General features: G+C 32.6%; 2 protein-coding genes across 2 annotated transcripts; both read left to right on the top strand.

The window, feature by feature from the left end:
• Positions 1-6290: 6290 nt before the first annotated feature.
• On the top strand, positions 6291-13901 carry LOC113753626 (sister chromatid cohesion 1 protein 2). Its single transcript, XM_027297826.1, has 13 exons — positions 6291-6594; positions 9071-9341; positions 9473-9510; positions 9584-9618; positions 10308-10369; positions 10461-10981; positions 11227-11338; positions 12092-12228; positions 12318-12637; positions 12975-13011; positions 13095-13116; positions 13238-13370; positions 13692-13901. The coding sequence occupies exons 1-13, from the start codon at positions 6471-6473 to the stop codon at positions 13803-13805; spliced, it is 1926 nt and encodes a 641-aa protein (XP_027153627.1). The 5' UTR covers positions 6291-6470; the 3' UTR covers positions 13806-13901.
• A 1562-nt stretch (positions 13902-15463) lies between these two features.
• LOC113753186 (50S ribosomal protein L13) lies at positions 15464-18110 on the top strand. Its single transcript, XM_027297286.1, has 5 exons — positions 15464-15595; positions 16150-16221; positions 16443-16609; positions 16814-16925; positions 17607-18110. The coding sequence occupies exons 1-5, from the start codon at positions 15557-15559 to the stop codon at positions 17841-17843; spliced, it is 627 nt and encodes a 208-aa protein (XP_027153087.1). The 5' UTR covers positions 15464-15556; the 3' UTR covers positions 17844-18110.
• The last annotated feature ends 35 nt before the right edge of the window (positions 18111-18145 follow it).

Raw genomic sequence — 18145 nt, 5'->3', positions numbered from 1 at the left:
CAATTACAGCACTAAATTTATTGTCAATTTACCCTCTCTTCTCCCTTAACAGATAGTATAGATTTTTTTGTGGCAATTTATGTATTAAAAAACATTTGTAGTTGAATTTGCATTGATGTCTTCGGATTTGCGGCTACTTTATTGCTGTTAAATTCATACAAGGACACGCACAAAACCCAAACTAAGGGCCTATTTGGAAAGCAAAGGCTCCGTTTGGATTAGCTATTTTTGGGGTTATTTTTCAAAAACACCACTATAACATTTCGAATTTGAAAAACAAGTCCGTTTGGATTAGTTGTTTTTTGGGTTGTTTTTCAAAAACTATATGAAAAACTTTTACTGTAGATTTTTTTGGATTATTTTTAGAGGTATTTTTGAAACATATTTTTGAGTATTTTTAAAATATTATATTTTTTATATTTTTATATAAATATACATTTATGCATTTATAATACATTTATATTTACAAATGTATAAATGTATATTATTATAAATGTATAAATTATAAATGAATATTATATAAATGTATAAATTATAAATTATAAATTTTATATTTTCATATAAATATACATTTATGCATTTATAATACATTTATAGATATTTATAAATAAATAAATTTATAAATTCATATAAAAATATATAAATGTATTATATTATATATAATACATAATATAAATATATTTATAAATGAATAAGTGTATATTATTATAAATGTATAAATTATAAATTAATATTATAAATGTATAAATTAATATATTATACATATATATTAATATTATGTAGAAATGTATTTATATAATTAATATAAATGTATATATGTATTAATATTATGTATAAATGTAAAATTAATATTATGTATATTAATATAAATGTATAAATGTATTATATTATATATAATACATAATATAAATGTATAATTAAATGTATAAGTGTCTATTATTAAAAATGTATAAATTATAAATGAATATTATATAAATGTATAAATTAATATATTATAAATATGTATTAATATTATGTAGAAATGTATTAATATAATTAATATAAATGTATACATGTATTAATATTATGTATAAATGTAAAATTAATATTATGTATATAATATAAATGTATAAATATATTATATTATATATAATACATAATATAAATGTATATTATAAATATACATAAATATTTATATATTATGTATAAATGTACATTTATATAAATGTATAATATATTATATATTATATATTATATTATATATAATTTATATAACATATAATATTTAAGTAAATATATTATAAATATATAAAAATATATTTTAAATAAAATAAAATATTTATAATATGTATGTATAAATATATAATATTAGAAATGTATAATAAATATAATAAACATTAATATTAATATAATTTATATATAATATACATAATTAAAATATACATATTAATACATATTATAAAACAAAATTGCATAAATATATTTATAAAATTATATATAAATAAATGTATTTATATAAATATATAATATTTATTTCAATTGATATAATATATATAATATTATACATAATTGAAATAAATATATTTATATTAATATAATATATATATATATATATAATATACATAATTGAAATATACATATTAAAATACATGATTGAAATATACATATTAAAATATATAATTAAAATATATTAAAATATAATTGAAATATACGTATTAAAATACATAATTAAAATATACAAATTGAAATATTCTTATTAAAATATACAAATTAAATATACATAATTGAAATATATTTGGAGTTGTTTTTGATATATTGTTTGGATATGGTGTTTTTGAAGTTGTTTTTGAAATACACATTTACTGTAGCATTTAGAATGTGAAAAACAGTTTTTCAAAAACAGGCGCAAAAACACTCAATCCACACAGATTTGTCTAGTTTTTCTTCTACTAAATTTTTAACAACTTTAGAGCTTATTTAGCAAATAAGTTTTTGGCCAAGTTTGTCTCCTACCTTTTTTTAACAACTTTAACTAGTAATCTCAAAAAACTTCTCAAAATATAATTATGGTAACCTAAAAAAAATTTTCAAAATTTTTAAAATACACACTTCAAAAAATACTCAAAAACACACAAAATTTTTTCCTTCTTTTCCTTTCTTCTTGTTCCTCCCCTACCTTAACCCACCACCACCTTCGCCATCGACCAATACTAACTGGCACCTCTTCCGACGCCGGCCACCACTTTCGGCGCAAACGATTTGGCCAACAAAAGTAGATTCTCTCTTCTTCTTTTTTTTCCTTCCTCTTCCATCCCTCTCTCTCTCCTCTTTCCTCCTCCCCTCCCCTCTCCCTCTCCCTCTCCCCATCTCCTATTTTCCCTCCCTCCCGGCCTCCTCCTATGCTACCAAATCTGGTAGGGGAAAGGGGTGAGAGCGGCGGGGGAAGGAGAAGAGAGGAGAGGAGGAGGAGAATGAGGGAAGAGGAGGGATGAGAGGAAGAGGAAGAGGAAGGGGAGAGAGGAAAAAGAAATAAACCTATCGTTGTTGCTATTTGTGGTAGCTGTCGGCGTCGGAATTGTAAGGTGAGGGAGAAGAAAATGAGATGAAAGAAAAGGAAAAAGAAAGAAAATGGAAAAAAAATAAAAATAAAAAGTTTTACATCTTAAATATTTTTTTCCACAATTTTTATAGTAAGGTATAGTAAAATTTTAATCAAACACCAAAAAACTCATTTACTAAATAGGTCTAAGTTGACAAAAATGTCTGCTAGTTGAACTATGATTTCTAATGTCATATTCTCATTTCTCCTTGTCACTTGTTAGTTTAAAGGTCTCTTATGTAAAAAAAAAAAAAAAAAAAAAGATAATAATAATAAAAAAATAAAAAGCATATGTTTATACAATTAGGTTTTGATGGCACTATGTAAATAAAATAAAAAAAGTCTTTATGTGTAGTTTAAATAGTGACTTAAAATTAGCCAATAATTCCTTTGAGGAATTTAGCTTATTCAAAATATATGTAGTTTGTACGTTTTGAATAAGTATGTCAATAGATAAATTTTTATTCAAATGTAACTCAAACTTAACATACTTGGACAGGACTCGGGTTTAATTTCTCAAACCCACAATCTAGCTAAACCTAAATCCTATAAAAGAGTCATGAGTTTAGGTAGATTCCGATTTTCTATAATCTATGACAAAACATAAATTCAAATTAGATCCTACCCAAACCTATATATAGCTTTTCATTCGTGTGTGCAACAAAAAAAAAATTGTGCCTTTTTTGAGTATATTTGAAATCAATTTCAATAGAATTAGTTTTATGTTCTATCAGTAAATATGTAGACAATTTACTAAAATAAAATGTATAAACAAATAAATATTTAGTCATAAGTCATAACCATAATTGGTAGTTGCTAATAAAATTAATATTTACCAAATAATGATAAGAAATACATATTAGAAGTTGGAAGTAGGTAATTATCAAAGATAGTTTAGAAAAAATATAAAGTGATACAAAAAGATGTACACCAATTCCCTCTCCCTTTATATATAGTAAGTGTATATATCAATAAATTATAAAATAACCTAATATTCTATGACCATTTGATCGAGTATAACAAGATTTGGTGACTCTTATATTAATGGGTATGCTCTTAGTTTTAAAAAATTACCACGTCTTGAATATTAAATTTATCAATTGAAAACAAAAATTGGGTGGTATTTATGTTATTTTTGAACTCTATATATTTTTACTTTAATTATTCAATGTATGTGCTTTAAAATATCCACAAATATCCATTAGATATCCAAATTCACGAGGGTTCGGATTTGAGTTTAATTTTTAGACCTATAAGGGTCTGGATTTGGATTTGGGTATAGCTAAATTTAATAAGTTTGGATCTAGATCAAGATAAAAGGGATTCAACCAAAACCCTACCCTATTGATATGTCTACTTTTGGATATCTAATTTAATCCTCGATGACATAAATAATATTTTAATTAAGCTGTATTCAAGTATTTAAAAAAAGAGTAAATCTTATATATACTGACAGTATATACACTATCACCATTGAATTAATGACATATGTGCAAAAGTTTAATTTCAAATTCAATAATAATTACTATCTACTTGTAAACTTATACAGTGTAACAATTACTATCACCATTGGGTTAATGATAGTGTATACGTTATCACCATTATATTTTTGTAAACTTAATTTATTTTTAACCATACTCACTGCTTGTAATTCCATCCAATAACAATTACTACCATGCAGTCTTTAAAAGAGAAAGAAAATCTATATCTATATGTATTGAGGAAGGGGTTTTTATCAGAGACCCTCTCAATGGCTTCTAAACTTCTCATTCTTTTTTCTAGATTTTTGTATTTATTTTAATACATAAAAAGTAGTGGATTATAATCAACCCTATCACCAATCAAATTTAAAATTTAAAACATTCCCACTATCTACTTCATAAACCGTTTATACTTTGTTATTTATACTTTAAATCCTTTTTACTCCTTAATTAAAAACAAATGCTCATTCGTATGCTATTTTAATACAATGTTACATTTTTATAATTAAGAAATATTTATCCCCAAACTAACCCTATAACCACCCCTACAAATAAGCTTTGTAAATTACAATTACGTTTCAAAAAAATCACAAATATGCAACTACATGTAAAGTTGAGAGGGTACAGTGCAACTATATGTAAAGTTAAGGGGTTTACTATATTTAACCCTAAAAAAAATCTCAAGAACGGAACAAGTAGTGGGTTATAGATTTTTGTATTTATTTTAATACATAAAAAGTAGTGGGTTATAACCAATCCTATCACCAATCAAATTTAAAATTTAAAACATTCTCACTATCTACTTTATAAACCGTTTATACTTTGTTATTTATATTTTAAATATTTTTTACTCTTTAATTAAAGACAAATGCTCATTCGTATGCTATTTTAATACAATGTTACATTTTTATAATTAAAAAATATTTATCCCCAAACTAACCCCATAACCACCCCTTCAAATGAGCTTTACAAATTACAATCACGTTTCAAAAAAATCACAAATGTGCAACTAAAGGTAAAGTGAAACTAAATGTAAAGTTGAGGGGGTAAAGTGCAGCTAAATGTAAAGTTAAGGGGTTTACTATATTTAACCCTAGAAAAAATCTCAAGAACGGAACAAGTAGTGGGTTATAGATTTTTGTATTTATTTTAATACATAAAGAGTAGTGGGTTATAACCAACCCTATTACCAATCAAATTTAAAATTTAAAATATTCCCACTATCTATTTCATAAACCGTTTATACTTTGTTATTTATACTTTAAATTCTTTTTACTCCTTAATCAAAGACAAATGCTCATTCGTATGCTATTTTAATACAATGTTACATTTTTATAATTAAGAAATATTTATCCCAAACTAACCCTATAACCACCCCTACAAATGAGCTTTGCAAATTACAATCACGTTTCAAAAAAATCACAAATGTATAACTAAATGTAAAGTTGAGGGGGTAAAGTGCAGCTAAATGTAAAGTTAAGGGGCTTACTATATTTAACCCTAAAAAAAATTCCAAGAACGGAACAAGTAGTGAGTTATAGATTTTTGTCTAGATTTTTGTATTTATCAAATCGAATGCATAATATTTGTAAGTATTTCATTTTAACAACATTCAATTACATTCATTTTTGTTCATATATCATTCATTTTCTAAAATAAATTTCTATTATTTTTTTAGGATCTATCTTCCGAAAAAAGGCAGTTCTTGAATGATATGCACATTCTATCATATTTCAAACTATTGTTAGACATATATTACATTTTAATTGTGTTGGTACAATTTTAAAACTTTTTTTATTCACCATTTTATTTTTACTTTTTCAATAATGCTAGCACCGTGAGTAGCACGGGTATTCACACTAGTAAACATTGTATTCTTATACACTTACTTGTTTATTTTTAACCAACATGGAAATTACTTGATGATATTCTCATACACTTTCTTGTTTATTTTTAACCAACATGGAAATTTCTTGATTATAGGAGATTAGGCACCCCTTCCGAATATCAAGGTCATTACACTGTGACATCCGGACACCCGGGCCCTTCCCAAAAGAATAAAAAAAAAAGGAAAATCAACTCAAAGTTTAAGGCCATTATTGTCATTATTGTGATTTTTAGTTTCAATGGTGCTGCTCCGCTAGTAGCCAAAAATTTATAAATTTTTTTAAAAAATGACAAATTTAGAGACTTCCATGGCACACCATCTGGCTCGACCGTTTCTTCTCCAACTCTGCCCTCTTTAAAAACTCTCACAAGCTCTCTCGCCATACTACACTGCACCCATTCTGCACTCTTCTTTTATATATATATGGTTTAGCAAGTTTCACAGGCAATTTCTCTTCTTCTATCTGTACCTATGCACAGCACCCTCTTGGGCAAAAGCAAGGATAGGTAAGTACGAAAAGAACATGTTTAACTCACAATGTCTACTGTCAAAGAAGGGGCCTTTAGGCACCATATGGATTGCTGCTCATTGTCTTAAACGCCTCAAGAAGGACCAGGTTAAGCAGACTGACATTTCATCTTCCGTGGGTTAGTTTTCTTTGTCTCTGATTTTTTTTAAAAAACCCCTGTACTTCTCGTTGTTACTTATTTTGGTGCCCTTTTGTTCTTTTTGTCCTTCTTTCGTGGAAAGATGTTAGAAAAAGAAACACAGGCTATTCTAATTTTGTCAAGGCATATCTTAACAATTTCGGGCTTTTATTTGCTTCCCTTTCCTTGAAGGAGGACGTTACTATTTTGTGCCACTCACTTTCTTTCTATGCCACTATTTGGTTTGCAACATGCTGACATGTGCTGCTAATTCTGGTCAAAGTGATTATTTTTGGGATTTTGCTTTTTTTGCTGCGAGATATGCGTTGCAATGGGGGCTAATTAGATGGGGTGTTTGTAGAATCCATTTATTTATCTATTGAATGCTGGTGTTCCTTTTTATCTGTAAGGGTTTTTTGGGACAGTTCAGTGTTTTTGCTCTAGTACTTTTATCTGTAACCTAGGTTTTGAATTTTCTGCGTTTGCCTACCTTAAATTGAATAATGTTATATTGACATTTTTTTAGTACGATCTGGGGGATGAATTTTTGACGCTGGGGCAAGGAACATACCAACCCCTACCCAGTCTTTCAAAAATAGATACAAAGAGAAGAAGGAGAAAGGCTGAAGATTGAGAATGGAAGATGCAAATAAACGAATTGCTTTTTAATCATCTGAGTTATTTGTGCACTTGTTTTCAAGTCAGTTGTTCATGTAGCCTCTTACAACCATAAGTGATACGCTGTTCCATTGATAGCAGATTGGTACATATTAAAACTTCTAAATGTAGGGTCCACCCCAAAAATGTAGCAAAACATGGCACCATTCTATCCAAAAACATCCATAACTGTGATTCACAATGTCTTAACACCTAGGGGAATATTGATCATCGGAGAGAGGGGAAGAAAATATTAACTATGGTACAAATTACTAGATTGAGAAATATTTTGCTACATAGTTTAAAATGAAATATGGGTTTGAGGTGTTAGAATTTGAGGCCGTACGCATTTGTCAAACTGTAATCTTGATTGTGTATGTGGACATCTAGCAGGTAGGAGGGCTGAGAGTTTATAATTCTTCAAGCTCATTTTAGTTTGAGTTGCAATGTGTTCCGGTAGTTTCTGTCTGCAACGCTGTTAAATAGTTCTTAATGCAAATTTTTTGGCCATGGATCTGTGGTCTGTTTATCAGTCTGTTTCCGATCAGTATATCCAGGCTATGTTTAATCATGGTTCTTGCAATATTGCCCCTTTGTTTTTGCCAAATTTTAGTGATGGTATGATATAATTTCCACACTTCTTTTATCTATTTATTCTCAGATGCCACTCTTCATTTCAACTCTCATATCATGCTTTTTCATCCTCTACTGTTCTAAAAGCCATCAAACAATCCAATCCCATTGGTGGTTAGCAACTCATCTGCAAGTAAGAGAGTTGATTCTCTCTAGTCAAAAGAACATTTCTTTTCTGGTATTACTAGAAACTATACTTTCTTGGAATTAAAAAAAAAAATTCTGTATGAATGAAACAGTGCTAAGTTATGATCTTGTTCTTGATGGAGTCAAACGTGTATGAAACTTGCAAGGCATAACAGGATTTCCCTAAGTTTCTCCTTAGGTACTGCATGGTAAAATTTGATTTTAGTGGGATGTATTCAGTAGTTGGCATCAGAGGTTTCTCAGATCATTCATGATGTTATTGTCGTGGTAAAATTTGAATTTGGAGGGCAGTCAACTAGTGGTGGTTTCATGAAATTTGTTGTGGTGTATGATAAGGTTGATGGTTGTGCTTGTCTATTTGTCTATGTTTGTCAAAGTTGGAAGTCTCTCGCTCCTGATGTATTGAAGATTGTTTTAGCTACAATTTGCACTCCTTCTTGTGATTGATTTGAAATGGAAGCTAATCATAAAGGTAGCCCTTGACAAGAGGAAAAGTTCTCTGTTTTCGTATGTGTTCTCTAAACTAAAATTTAGAAACTGCCCAATTTGTGTTTCACTGTAATCATTGGCAATTCAAACATCTGTGCTGCAACGTAATCATTGACAATTCAAACATGGGTAAAAAATGTAATGAAATGCAATGAAGGCCACACACCTCATTGCCTTGTTCAGACATATTTTTGGAAGGAAATACTAAAAGAAGTTGCTTGCACACAAGTTGTTGTATGTCTTTCTATCAACCCTTCTCTATGTAAAAGCTGGAAATTCTTCTGGTAATTTGTTCAAAAAACAGGATTTTGCACTACTTTTTGTTAGCCGTGGTGCATATTCCACAAGCATATACTTTTTTATGTTTTACTTTTTGGATAAGTGGGAAAAGGAAAATGCAGAGAATGCAAATTAAACAAGTGCCTGGTTTCCTAGTAATTGGCTAGAAACAGTGAACGCAAACGAAGGTTTTTAGTTTGTACCAGTGATTGTCTTCTAGAGGTTGTTCTGATACATTTTGCTTTCATCAACTTATTCTTTTTGATATCAGATAGGATTCTGCACAATGAAGTCGAGGTGGTCGCTTATAGAATTTTAGCGTACCTTCTTTTGGGTGTTGTGAGAATATTCTCGAAGAAAGTTGACTTTCTGTTCCATGATTGTCATGATGTGATGAGAAACCTTAAAGACTTTGCTGGTGGAAGAAGTGCAGATGAATCTATAGAAGTTATGCGCACACCTTGTCTTTCTATTACTCTACCCAAAAGATTTGAACTTGATGCTTTTGATCTGGGAGTCTTGATAGATCAAGAAGTAAGCAGGTGAGCCGCAATTTAAAATTTTACCATTGTTGTCATTGTTTTTGAATTTTTTTTAGGTTAACGAATCTTGTATGTGAGTCTGTATCTATGAATCTTCACCAATTTTCTCAAGCATCCTCTGGTTTTTGCAGTGCTAATGTGAGAGCTTCTGAAGAACTCATGCTTCCAGGTATTAGTATGGTCATATGATGTGCATCTTATGGAACACATTGCTCTTTATGACTTGGTCCTTGTACTTGCAGATACAGTGAAGGTGGGAGAGCACTCAAATGACAAGGTAGACACTGCATTTTTTTCAAGTTTTTGGATCTTCCAGGTTATATTTTGCACTGCAGTATGGTTTTTAAGACCTAGATTGTGAAATTGAAAATGCATTTTTTTTACAGCCATCACATGTGTGCTTTCCTGTCCTACTATTTGTTGCTATGCATTATTAGTCTTTACAGGCTTTATATCAGCTTCCCTTGCTAAAAAATTTCTGAGAACTTAATTGCACTTGGAGTCGCAATTGCTTTTCTTTTCCATCATGCTGCCTTTTTGTCCTTTGATGGAACTACCACTTGAATATTTTGAGATCCTGAGAGTGTTTTAGCTTGACATGGCCTGATGAATGGCAGTGATGCCACTGTTAGCAGTTTGGGCTCATTTTAGATTTTGAAAATGTTTCTAGCTTGAGAATCGATGGCAGTCTGTTTAGAAAATCTCTTGTTAGGTTCATAATGGAAATCTTGCTTTTTACATATATTAGCTTTACTCTGCCTTTTGGAATTAATAATTACTTGAGGAAAAGCAGACTGCAACTATTGAAATTCATTCTTAAATATTTAGGTTTAGTTGATTGATATCTTTCTTGGCAGCACATGAAACATAATTTTCATGGCATAAACAAGTAGTATGTTTGGCAGGTGCAAAGTCAGCCAGATTTCCATCATAAGTTTAAACTGAAAGCAACTATAACTTTTGCAGTTTTGTTGGAGTGCGGATAATTCCTTTGAAGCTTATTCCTCGATATATACTCCAGTCAAGGAGTAAGTATACCTAGCTTTTGAAACTTGGCTCCCACTGGATCTAAATATACAATTATCATGGCTCCACAATTCACGTAGCTCAATATGGCAGTGTATTTTCCGATCACTTGATGGACATTGATTTCAACATAACACCATTACATGATGTGCATGGCTTGAAATCAAGCTTGGAGAACCTTCATGGAGTTAGGTTCTCTCTTGAAGAGCGTCTGGAACCAATGATATTTCATGAAGCTGAAAAAGAGTCTGGTGTTGAAATGCCATCAAATGATGGGTGTCAAGCTGATCTAGAGCAGATGGGCAACCATGATAAAGGGGCAATGGATGACATAGTTAAATCTTTTGGTGAGGAGGAAAGCAGGGACAAGCTCTGTGGAACCAAAAAAATAATCTCAAACTCTGATGATGGAGCAAAAGGGTGTCAAATTGATGAAGACCAGAAAAAGAATCTTGACAGTGGGATAAATGTTGTCGGACCAGAAAAATTTAATGATAAGCAAAATGTTGAACCCGAGGAAATGAAGTTTCCAGAAATGGCACCCTTAACTGATCAGATTACAACAAAGCATCCTGTGTCGATCACCATTGAATCCAAGTTTACTGGTGGCTCCGGTATTTTTATGACTTAACCTATTTCTTTTGTGCCCCTAATTACCTCTTTAATATTTTTGGGGAATAAATTTCTCTATCTGGTGTCCCTTATATAGGCATTTTTCGTGATGATTTGAGACTTACATTTGATGTCTAATCTACTAACCATATTACCAGTGGTTTCTTGTCTTGGTAGTTTAACTTATTTATTATGAGAAATTACTTTTACTAATGTCTGCTCTTCACAAATATTTGCTTCAAACCAGGTGATGTTGCACCAGAATCTATAGCTGTCCGTACCCCAGCTGCTAAGGAGTGTGCTCGGGTTGTGAAGAAGCGCAAATGTCTTTTTGATGATACTGTTGTTCTCTCTAATAAGTATGTTGTGAGGAATTGGCTATTTGTTGTTTTACTTGTAGATTGCACATGCTTGGAGTGGTTTGATATTATGTGTATTTTCTAGGGGATATGATGTTTTATTGCTAATTGTGTCTGTAACTTAGAAACTTTTTGTCTTTGATAACCACTTTATTTATCATATACATTAACTATAGTTCTCGTTTCTTCTTTGGTTCCTTTTTAGTTTTTCTTTAGTTTTTGTAAGGTATTTATATGACTCTCTGGAGTTTGCTGTTGGCTTCACATGTGACGCTGCCACATAAGCTAATATCTTCTATTTCAGCGTCATTTTCTCTTTAAATATCTTCACTTGGGACGTTCCTCTTTAAAGGATTCCTTGTTTGGATTTGAAAGAATGTTGTCAGGTTTATTCATCATATTCGTGGGAAGTTGGTTTGAGCAAGGTTTTTGGTTTCATAATCATAAAGATGGTTCGTACGCTATGGTGTTTTCCTGAAAAACCTTTCTCCAACTTTTCATATAAATCAGTCAAACTTTTGTTGTCCTTGGGAACTGAAGGAAATTTAACCTGTCTTGTGATGATGAATTACTTCTTTGATGTAAACATTCTAGAAGGTTCTAGTTGTTGTTTCCAAATCATATCTAATGTGGTTTCTGTTTATATTTTTGGCTTTATACTCCAACACATGACATCTTAATGAGAACATTGAATCCTTCCATATGCTGTTTATAGAAGAAGTTTGTTGAGTCACATGCTCTTTTATCTTGCAGAGTAGTCAAGCATTCAATTGATGATTCAAGCGACGTTGTCTGTAAAAGAAGGAAAGCACCTCATACCTCTTATCATGCCTGGAGAGCTCACAAAATATCCAATCTCCCTCAGAGTTTCTTGGAGCCTTTAATTCCCTGTGAGTTCACTTGTTTAATGATTTTCGAGATTATATAAAACTTCATCATCTATGCTGTGGATGTGATACTGAAATGATTATTTTGACAGGGAATTTAGCAGTATTTAGATCTCTTGTCCAGCACAAAAGATTCGCTACCAGAGAGCTTGCAGAAAACACAGAAATACATGTGAATGAAGTAATAGATGAAGTTCCTATAAATCAAGTACTTGCTGAATCTCCTGTTAAAGATAGATCTGCAGAACAAACTCCAATAGCTCCTGCAACACCTGTTACCTCATTGAGATTGCAAGAGGTCCGAGGAGCCAATGGACGTGACATATTAGAACCTGCAAGCTCATTTGAAAGCATGGAGAAGTATATGACTCGGAAAGAGGATCAAGATTTGGGTGCCAGTTTGATGGATGAGGTGAAAAAAGCTTATCTTTAGCGGTAGTTACTTCTGCAGAATACCTGCATAAAGTTTAACTAAGAGAGAAAACAGCTTATAAATATGTTTATCAAAGGGGTTAAAATGGAGATATATATATTTTTTTGTCTCAAATAGATCTTTAGTTCAGACATGTACTTGAAAAGGTCTGATAACTTGTCTCTGAGGATGAAGATGTCTTTGTTAGAGGCTAGTTTTCATTTACACTCCATTCTGAATCTTGTTTTTTAGTTTTTTTTTTTTTTTTGTCATCCATGTTATTTTGCTTTGCCGCACATATGACGGTTAATTTTTTGTAACTCGTTTGTTCGACCAGGAGATAAATTCAAGCGCAGGAGATACCCCTGGGAAAAGTAAGTGTCATACACAGGTTCCTTTGTGTTTGTTGAATTTTTAGCTTGAAGGGTTCTAATACATGGCATATTCATCACTGCAGATGAATGTTCTGTAAGAACTAGGTATGTTGGATGAGAGAGTGAAAAATACTCTCTCTCTCTGCCTGTTAATGTGAATTTGGCAAGAGCCATTGTTTTTTTTTTCCCTTTAATAATTTTATTCTGTTATATTTATGGTCTCCAGAAAAGTTGGAAGGTACTTGTATGAGAAATTCCAATATCAGAGGAGGCAAAAAGGTGAGATGCGCATAAACTTAACGCAGGTGTTGAAAGGAAGGTCCAGGAAAGAAAGTGCAAGGCTCTTCTATGAAATTCTGGTATCGTGTTCCTTCCCTGCATGCATGTTTATTATAGTTGGTATTCAACATTTCAAGTTAACAAACTTCCTGTTTCATTTTTGCTTTGTACTGGTATTCATATGCCATGGGCTGGGAGGGATAATGGCTTGTTTGGCATTTGGATTAGAAGTTGGAATGAATGAAGTAAAATAAAAAAAAACAGCGGTTGAAGTGGAATGTAAATAAATCCAACCACACGATTAACAAAAATTACAAGAAGCTTTCAATTTCATGCGCGCTTTGTCATTATTACTCTGATTATCCCAAGTTCCTAGAACACTTTTGATTCGGAATTTGCAGGTTTTAAAAACGGGAGATTACATAGATGCGAGGCAGGAGATTCCTTTTGGTGACATCCTCGTACTGGAGGCTCCTGAGTTGAAGAATACCGTTGATACGGATGCCGTCAGTTGAGGAGCTTGGCTCCACAGCATACTTGTGCTTATTTAGGGTTATGCTGTAAAATATATAATTTTATATACTCAAACAAACTGATTCACAGTGATTTAAAAAAAAAAAAAAAATTTTATCTATGTTTTTGGTGACTTGCATGCTAGTAGTATTTTCCTTTGTCCTGAAACCTCCTAATGTTTTTCAAGGAAAAAAAAAAAAAACCTCCTAATGAATTGACGAGAGTTCTTCAGACGTAGCAAATAGAAACCCAAATCCATCACCCAATTCGGTTTAAAAAAATAGAATAATTGCTGAAGGCCGGCTAGTTTAGCAAAGTGAAATTCTCACAAATACCCACAGGTGATTTGTTTCTCATCTGGAGATGGCTCTGGAATTTACTTATAATTCAGAGGGAATTTTGCTTATAAAACATTTATTTCGAAGCAAACGGCTCTAGATATTACTCATAAGATTCCAAGGGGGATTTTACCCATAAAACATTTAGAAAAATGTTATTTATTTAGTCATGTTTGGAGAATTCAATTTTTTAAAAATAGTGGTTTGATTGTGATATTTGTGCTTTTCTTTCCAATTTTACGTCCATAAATTCAAAATTTAAATTTGAATGATAACATGCATATGATTAGAAAGAAGGGTTATATTGGAAAGAGAGACTAAAAGATGTTTCAATTTTTTTAATATAACAATTATTTTGAGACATCCTAAAATGAAAAGTATGACACCTTCAAAATGGGACGGAGGAGGGAGTATATGGTTTCCATTTAGGGAGAGAAATGTCATCTGCATGCAAAACCTGAATGGTAAACTTGATTTCATTAAATAACTGCTTGAAATTGGATAAAGAAACTCGGCCATCCTTAATTAATTCGTCAATGAAGTATTGTTGCAACACTCAATTCCGGCTTGATTCACTTCACCACTCACTGTCCCATCTGCAAATTGATAGAGATAAATGACTTTTTTTTTAGAAAAAAAAAATTTTTGGGACGGAAATTTTAAAATTTGCCGCCAAAAAATGAATAAGCAGTAGCATGAGATTGCCATTTACCTGAAGAGCAGAAGTGAAGCAGCCAAACTCTTTTTTTTTTTTTTTTTTTTTTTTTGAAACGGAAGAAACTCACACACACACACAATTAGATTAGAAACACTCGGAAGTTACGTTCATTAAATCTAAGCGGGATCCATAGAGATCCCAAGTCCAGCCAATTGGTGACAGGACGAGGCCTCTATGGAACTTAAGTCTAGGTTGAAGAACAAGCAACGTGGGATGGAAGCCCGAACACCCCCGCTGGGCACACAAAGGAAAATCATTCCTTGTTAGCTGGTGAGGTTGAGGTACCGTACAACCGGTGGCAGAATACTCTAGTCTAGGCTTCAAAATTTATTAAGTATGAAAAAAAGAATAATTTCAATTTTTATTAAGTTGCTACTACAAGATTTGACGAGAGAGTTTACTGTAGGCTTCTCTCACCGTGGTATGAGTCGTGTCGGTGCCAATTTTGACCGACCTTTCCAGAATAGGAAAAACATGCATACGATGGGCTGAATTCGTATACAATTTGGGCCGTTTAAGATAGCATAGCCCACTATGAGTTGAAGACCAGGAAATCATATGTAGGGTTTAAAGGGGCCCAAAAACCCCCCTCTGATGAGACGGATCGTCGCTGCCTTCAGTTGCACCACCAATAGTGGCAGAATACTGTGATTTGTTGGATGCTCACCGGTGGCGGGGAAACAATCGAGAGGAAATAATGGCAGCCACAGCTCAAACTTTCAATGGCAATTTGAAGGCGAGCTAAACTCTCTCTCGTCCCCCCCCCCCCAACAACCCCCAAAATTCTGTTATAGTAAATGTATTTTCGTTGGTGATCCATAAAGGCGTATCTTAGACCTTCTTCTTTTTTTTTTTTCTTTTCATTTTGTTTGTTCCTTTTTCTGTGATTGCTTTATCTTGACTGCACAATGGACGTGTGTTTATCTCCTTTCATTGGTATATGTAAGCTGTGGATTGCCTGTTTTAAAGCGCTTATAGATGCAGGTAAGGTGTTTGTAAAATGTGGTCAACGAATTAGTTATCAACTGTAGGAACAATTACTGTACATTTGACTTGGGAACAGACTGCCTATAAATTTCATCACCTATAAAAATGTTTATCCCCTAACAATAATGTCTTTTTTTTTCCCTTGTTTTTGGGGAACCCGATCACTTATATTGACATTTTTGCGAAGGTGCCGTTGTTTGGGACATGTTTATATGAGGAATGTGTTGGTTTCTTTGAATACCATTTTGAAATCAATGATCTGTGGTAGTTTGACGAAGTCGAACTTATTTTTCGATCTTGCAGAAAGCGCTCGCAGGTCTGAGACGTATCAATTTGGAAGGTCTAAGATGGAAAGTTTTTGATGCTAAAGGCCAGGTCGAACTCTTTTCCTCTTGATGTATAGCTCAACTTCTCGAACTAATCTGGGTTTTCACAACTTCTGAATGGCATGATTATATGGATTATGAATAATAAAGAGAGTAAATAACGTGATTATGACAAGCTTTGGAGGTTTTGTTCTTCCATGTATGAAACAGAAATATGTGGGCACATGTTATTGCTAAATTTACTAGAATGATGACTTGCCTCTCATGCAGGTCCTCGGGAGATTGGCATCACAAATATCGACTGTAGTACAAGGAAAAGATAAACCAACATACACACCTAACCGTGATGAAGGGGATATGTGCATTGTGATCAATGCGAAAGATGTTTGTGTCACAGGGAGAAAACTCACTGATAAGTTCTACAGATGGCATACAGGGTAAGTAGTACTTTTCTTGGTTCTTTTGTACAATGTATTAACACCATAAAGTCAAAACATTTATTTCTTTTTGCATAATGGGAAAAAGAACTTCTCTAAAAGCAAAAGGTGGATGTCTATATTTTGTTTTTCCAAGTTTTGGATTCTTTACTTTTCTCCAACTCTCTTCAAAATCTATTTTGACGTGGATTGTTTTTTCTGTAGTTACATAGGCCACCTCAAGGAAAGGAGCTTAAAAGACCAGATGGCTAAGGATCCAACAGAAGTTATTCGAAAAGCTGTCTTACGAATGCTACCAAGAAATAAATTGCGTGATGTGAGTGCTATTGGATACATTTATCTGCCCTTAGTTCCTATTAGCTACATTTCATTTTTAATTCATGGACTGTAGGCTGAACACAAAAACAATTGAAAGAAAGGAGTGTGATGACTGAGACTAGATTGTCTGTGACCCGAGAGAATTGTTCAATCTTATCTCCTTTTGTTTGGAGTTGATGATGAAGAGGCAACATCTGGTTGAATGCTTGGACTCATACAGGAATCGTCTTGTTATGTGCAAATAATCCATGTTTAGTATATACACTCTCCAACTCTAAGCGAAGGATCCGGATTGTGTGCTTTTTGTCCGAAGAGATTATGCAGGAAAATACAATCTTCTATGGACAATATTGTGCCTTGTGGTCATTATAATATGACTCAATTGTTGATATAGTTGTTTTACGTGATAGATTAGTTGGTTGTCTGAAAAGTAGAGGAGACGAGTTACAACATGCATTGCACTGACAAACAGCTGACAGTCATTACTGTTGAATAACCTCAATGCTATGGGAGTACTATGTTTATCTTGAGAGATGCGTGACCTAAAATCTTGGTGATACTTGCCTCTTAGATGTTAGGAGACAGTAATATTTTCAAAGATGGAATTATGCTTGATAGGTGATATATTGATGTTTCTATAGTTGCTGTGTACTAACATCTATTACCTTCTGATGTAAAGGATAGAGACAGAAAACTGAGAATATTTGCGGGAAGTGAACATCCCTTCGGTGATAGGCCTCTGGAACCTTATATCATGCCTCCGCGGCAAGTACGCGAAATGCGTCCACGTGCACGGCGAGCAATGATTCGAGCTCAAAAGAAGGCTGAGCAACAGAAAGAAGCATCCACTTACATCAGTAAAGGCAAGAAGAGGGAAGAGGCTGATGGAAAAGTTGGTGCACAAGAATGTTTGTGAATTTCAAGCAGTGATGTTGCTGTTGATGTATGTTTTCTGGACCACAGAACCAGTGTGGATGAGCATTTAGATCATAGGTGTCGAGTTCTAGTAGTACCGGCGTCCAAAAGTGTCTCCTCTTGTGTTAAAGCGGCATGGCGAGGTTAAATTGTTTAGCGTCAAAAGTGCCTGCTCGGCTTGGCGTAGTTCAATTTTTATGCTCGGATTTCCATCTTGAGATTAGCAGGAAAATTCCATCTATTCCCTCCACTTGTAGTGGTTCTTTTGTGTTGTTGCGTAGTCCTATCGTGGCAACTTCCATG

This window comes from Coffea eugenioides, chromosome 11 (genome assembly GCF_003713205.1).
Source record: "Coffea eugenioides isolate CCC68of chromosome 11, Ceug_1.0, whole genome shotgun sequence".
In the NCBI taxonomy this organism is placed as follows: domain Eukaryota; kingdom Viridiplantae; phylum Streptophyta; class Magnoliopsida; order Gentianales; family Rubiaceae; genus Coffea; species Coffea eugenioides.
This window is presented reverse-complemented; position numbering and strand designations above follow the sequence as displayed.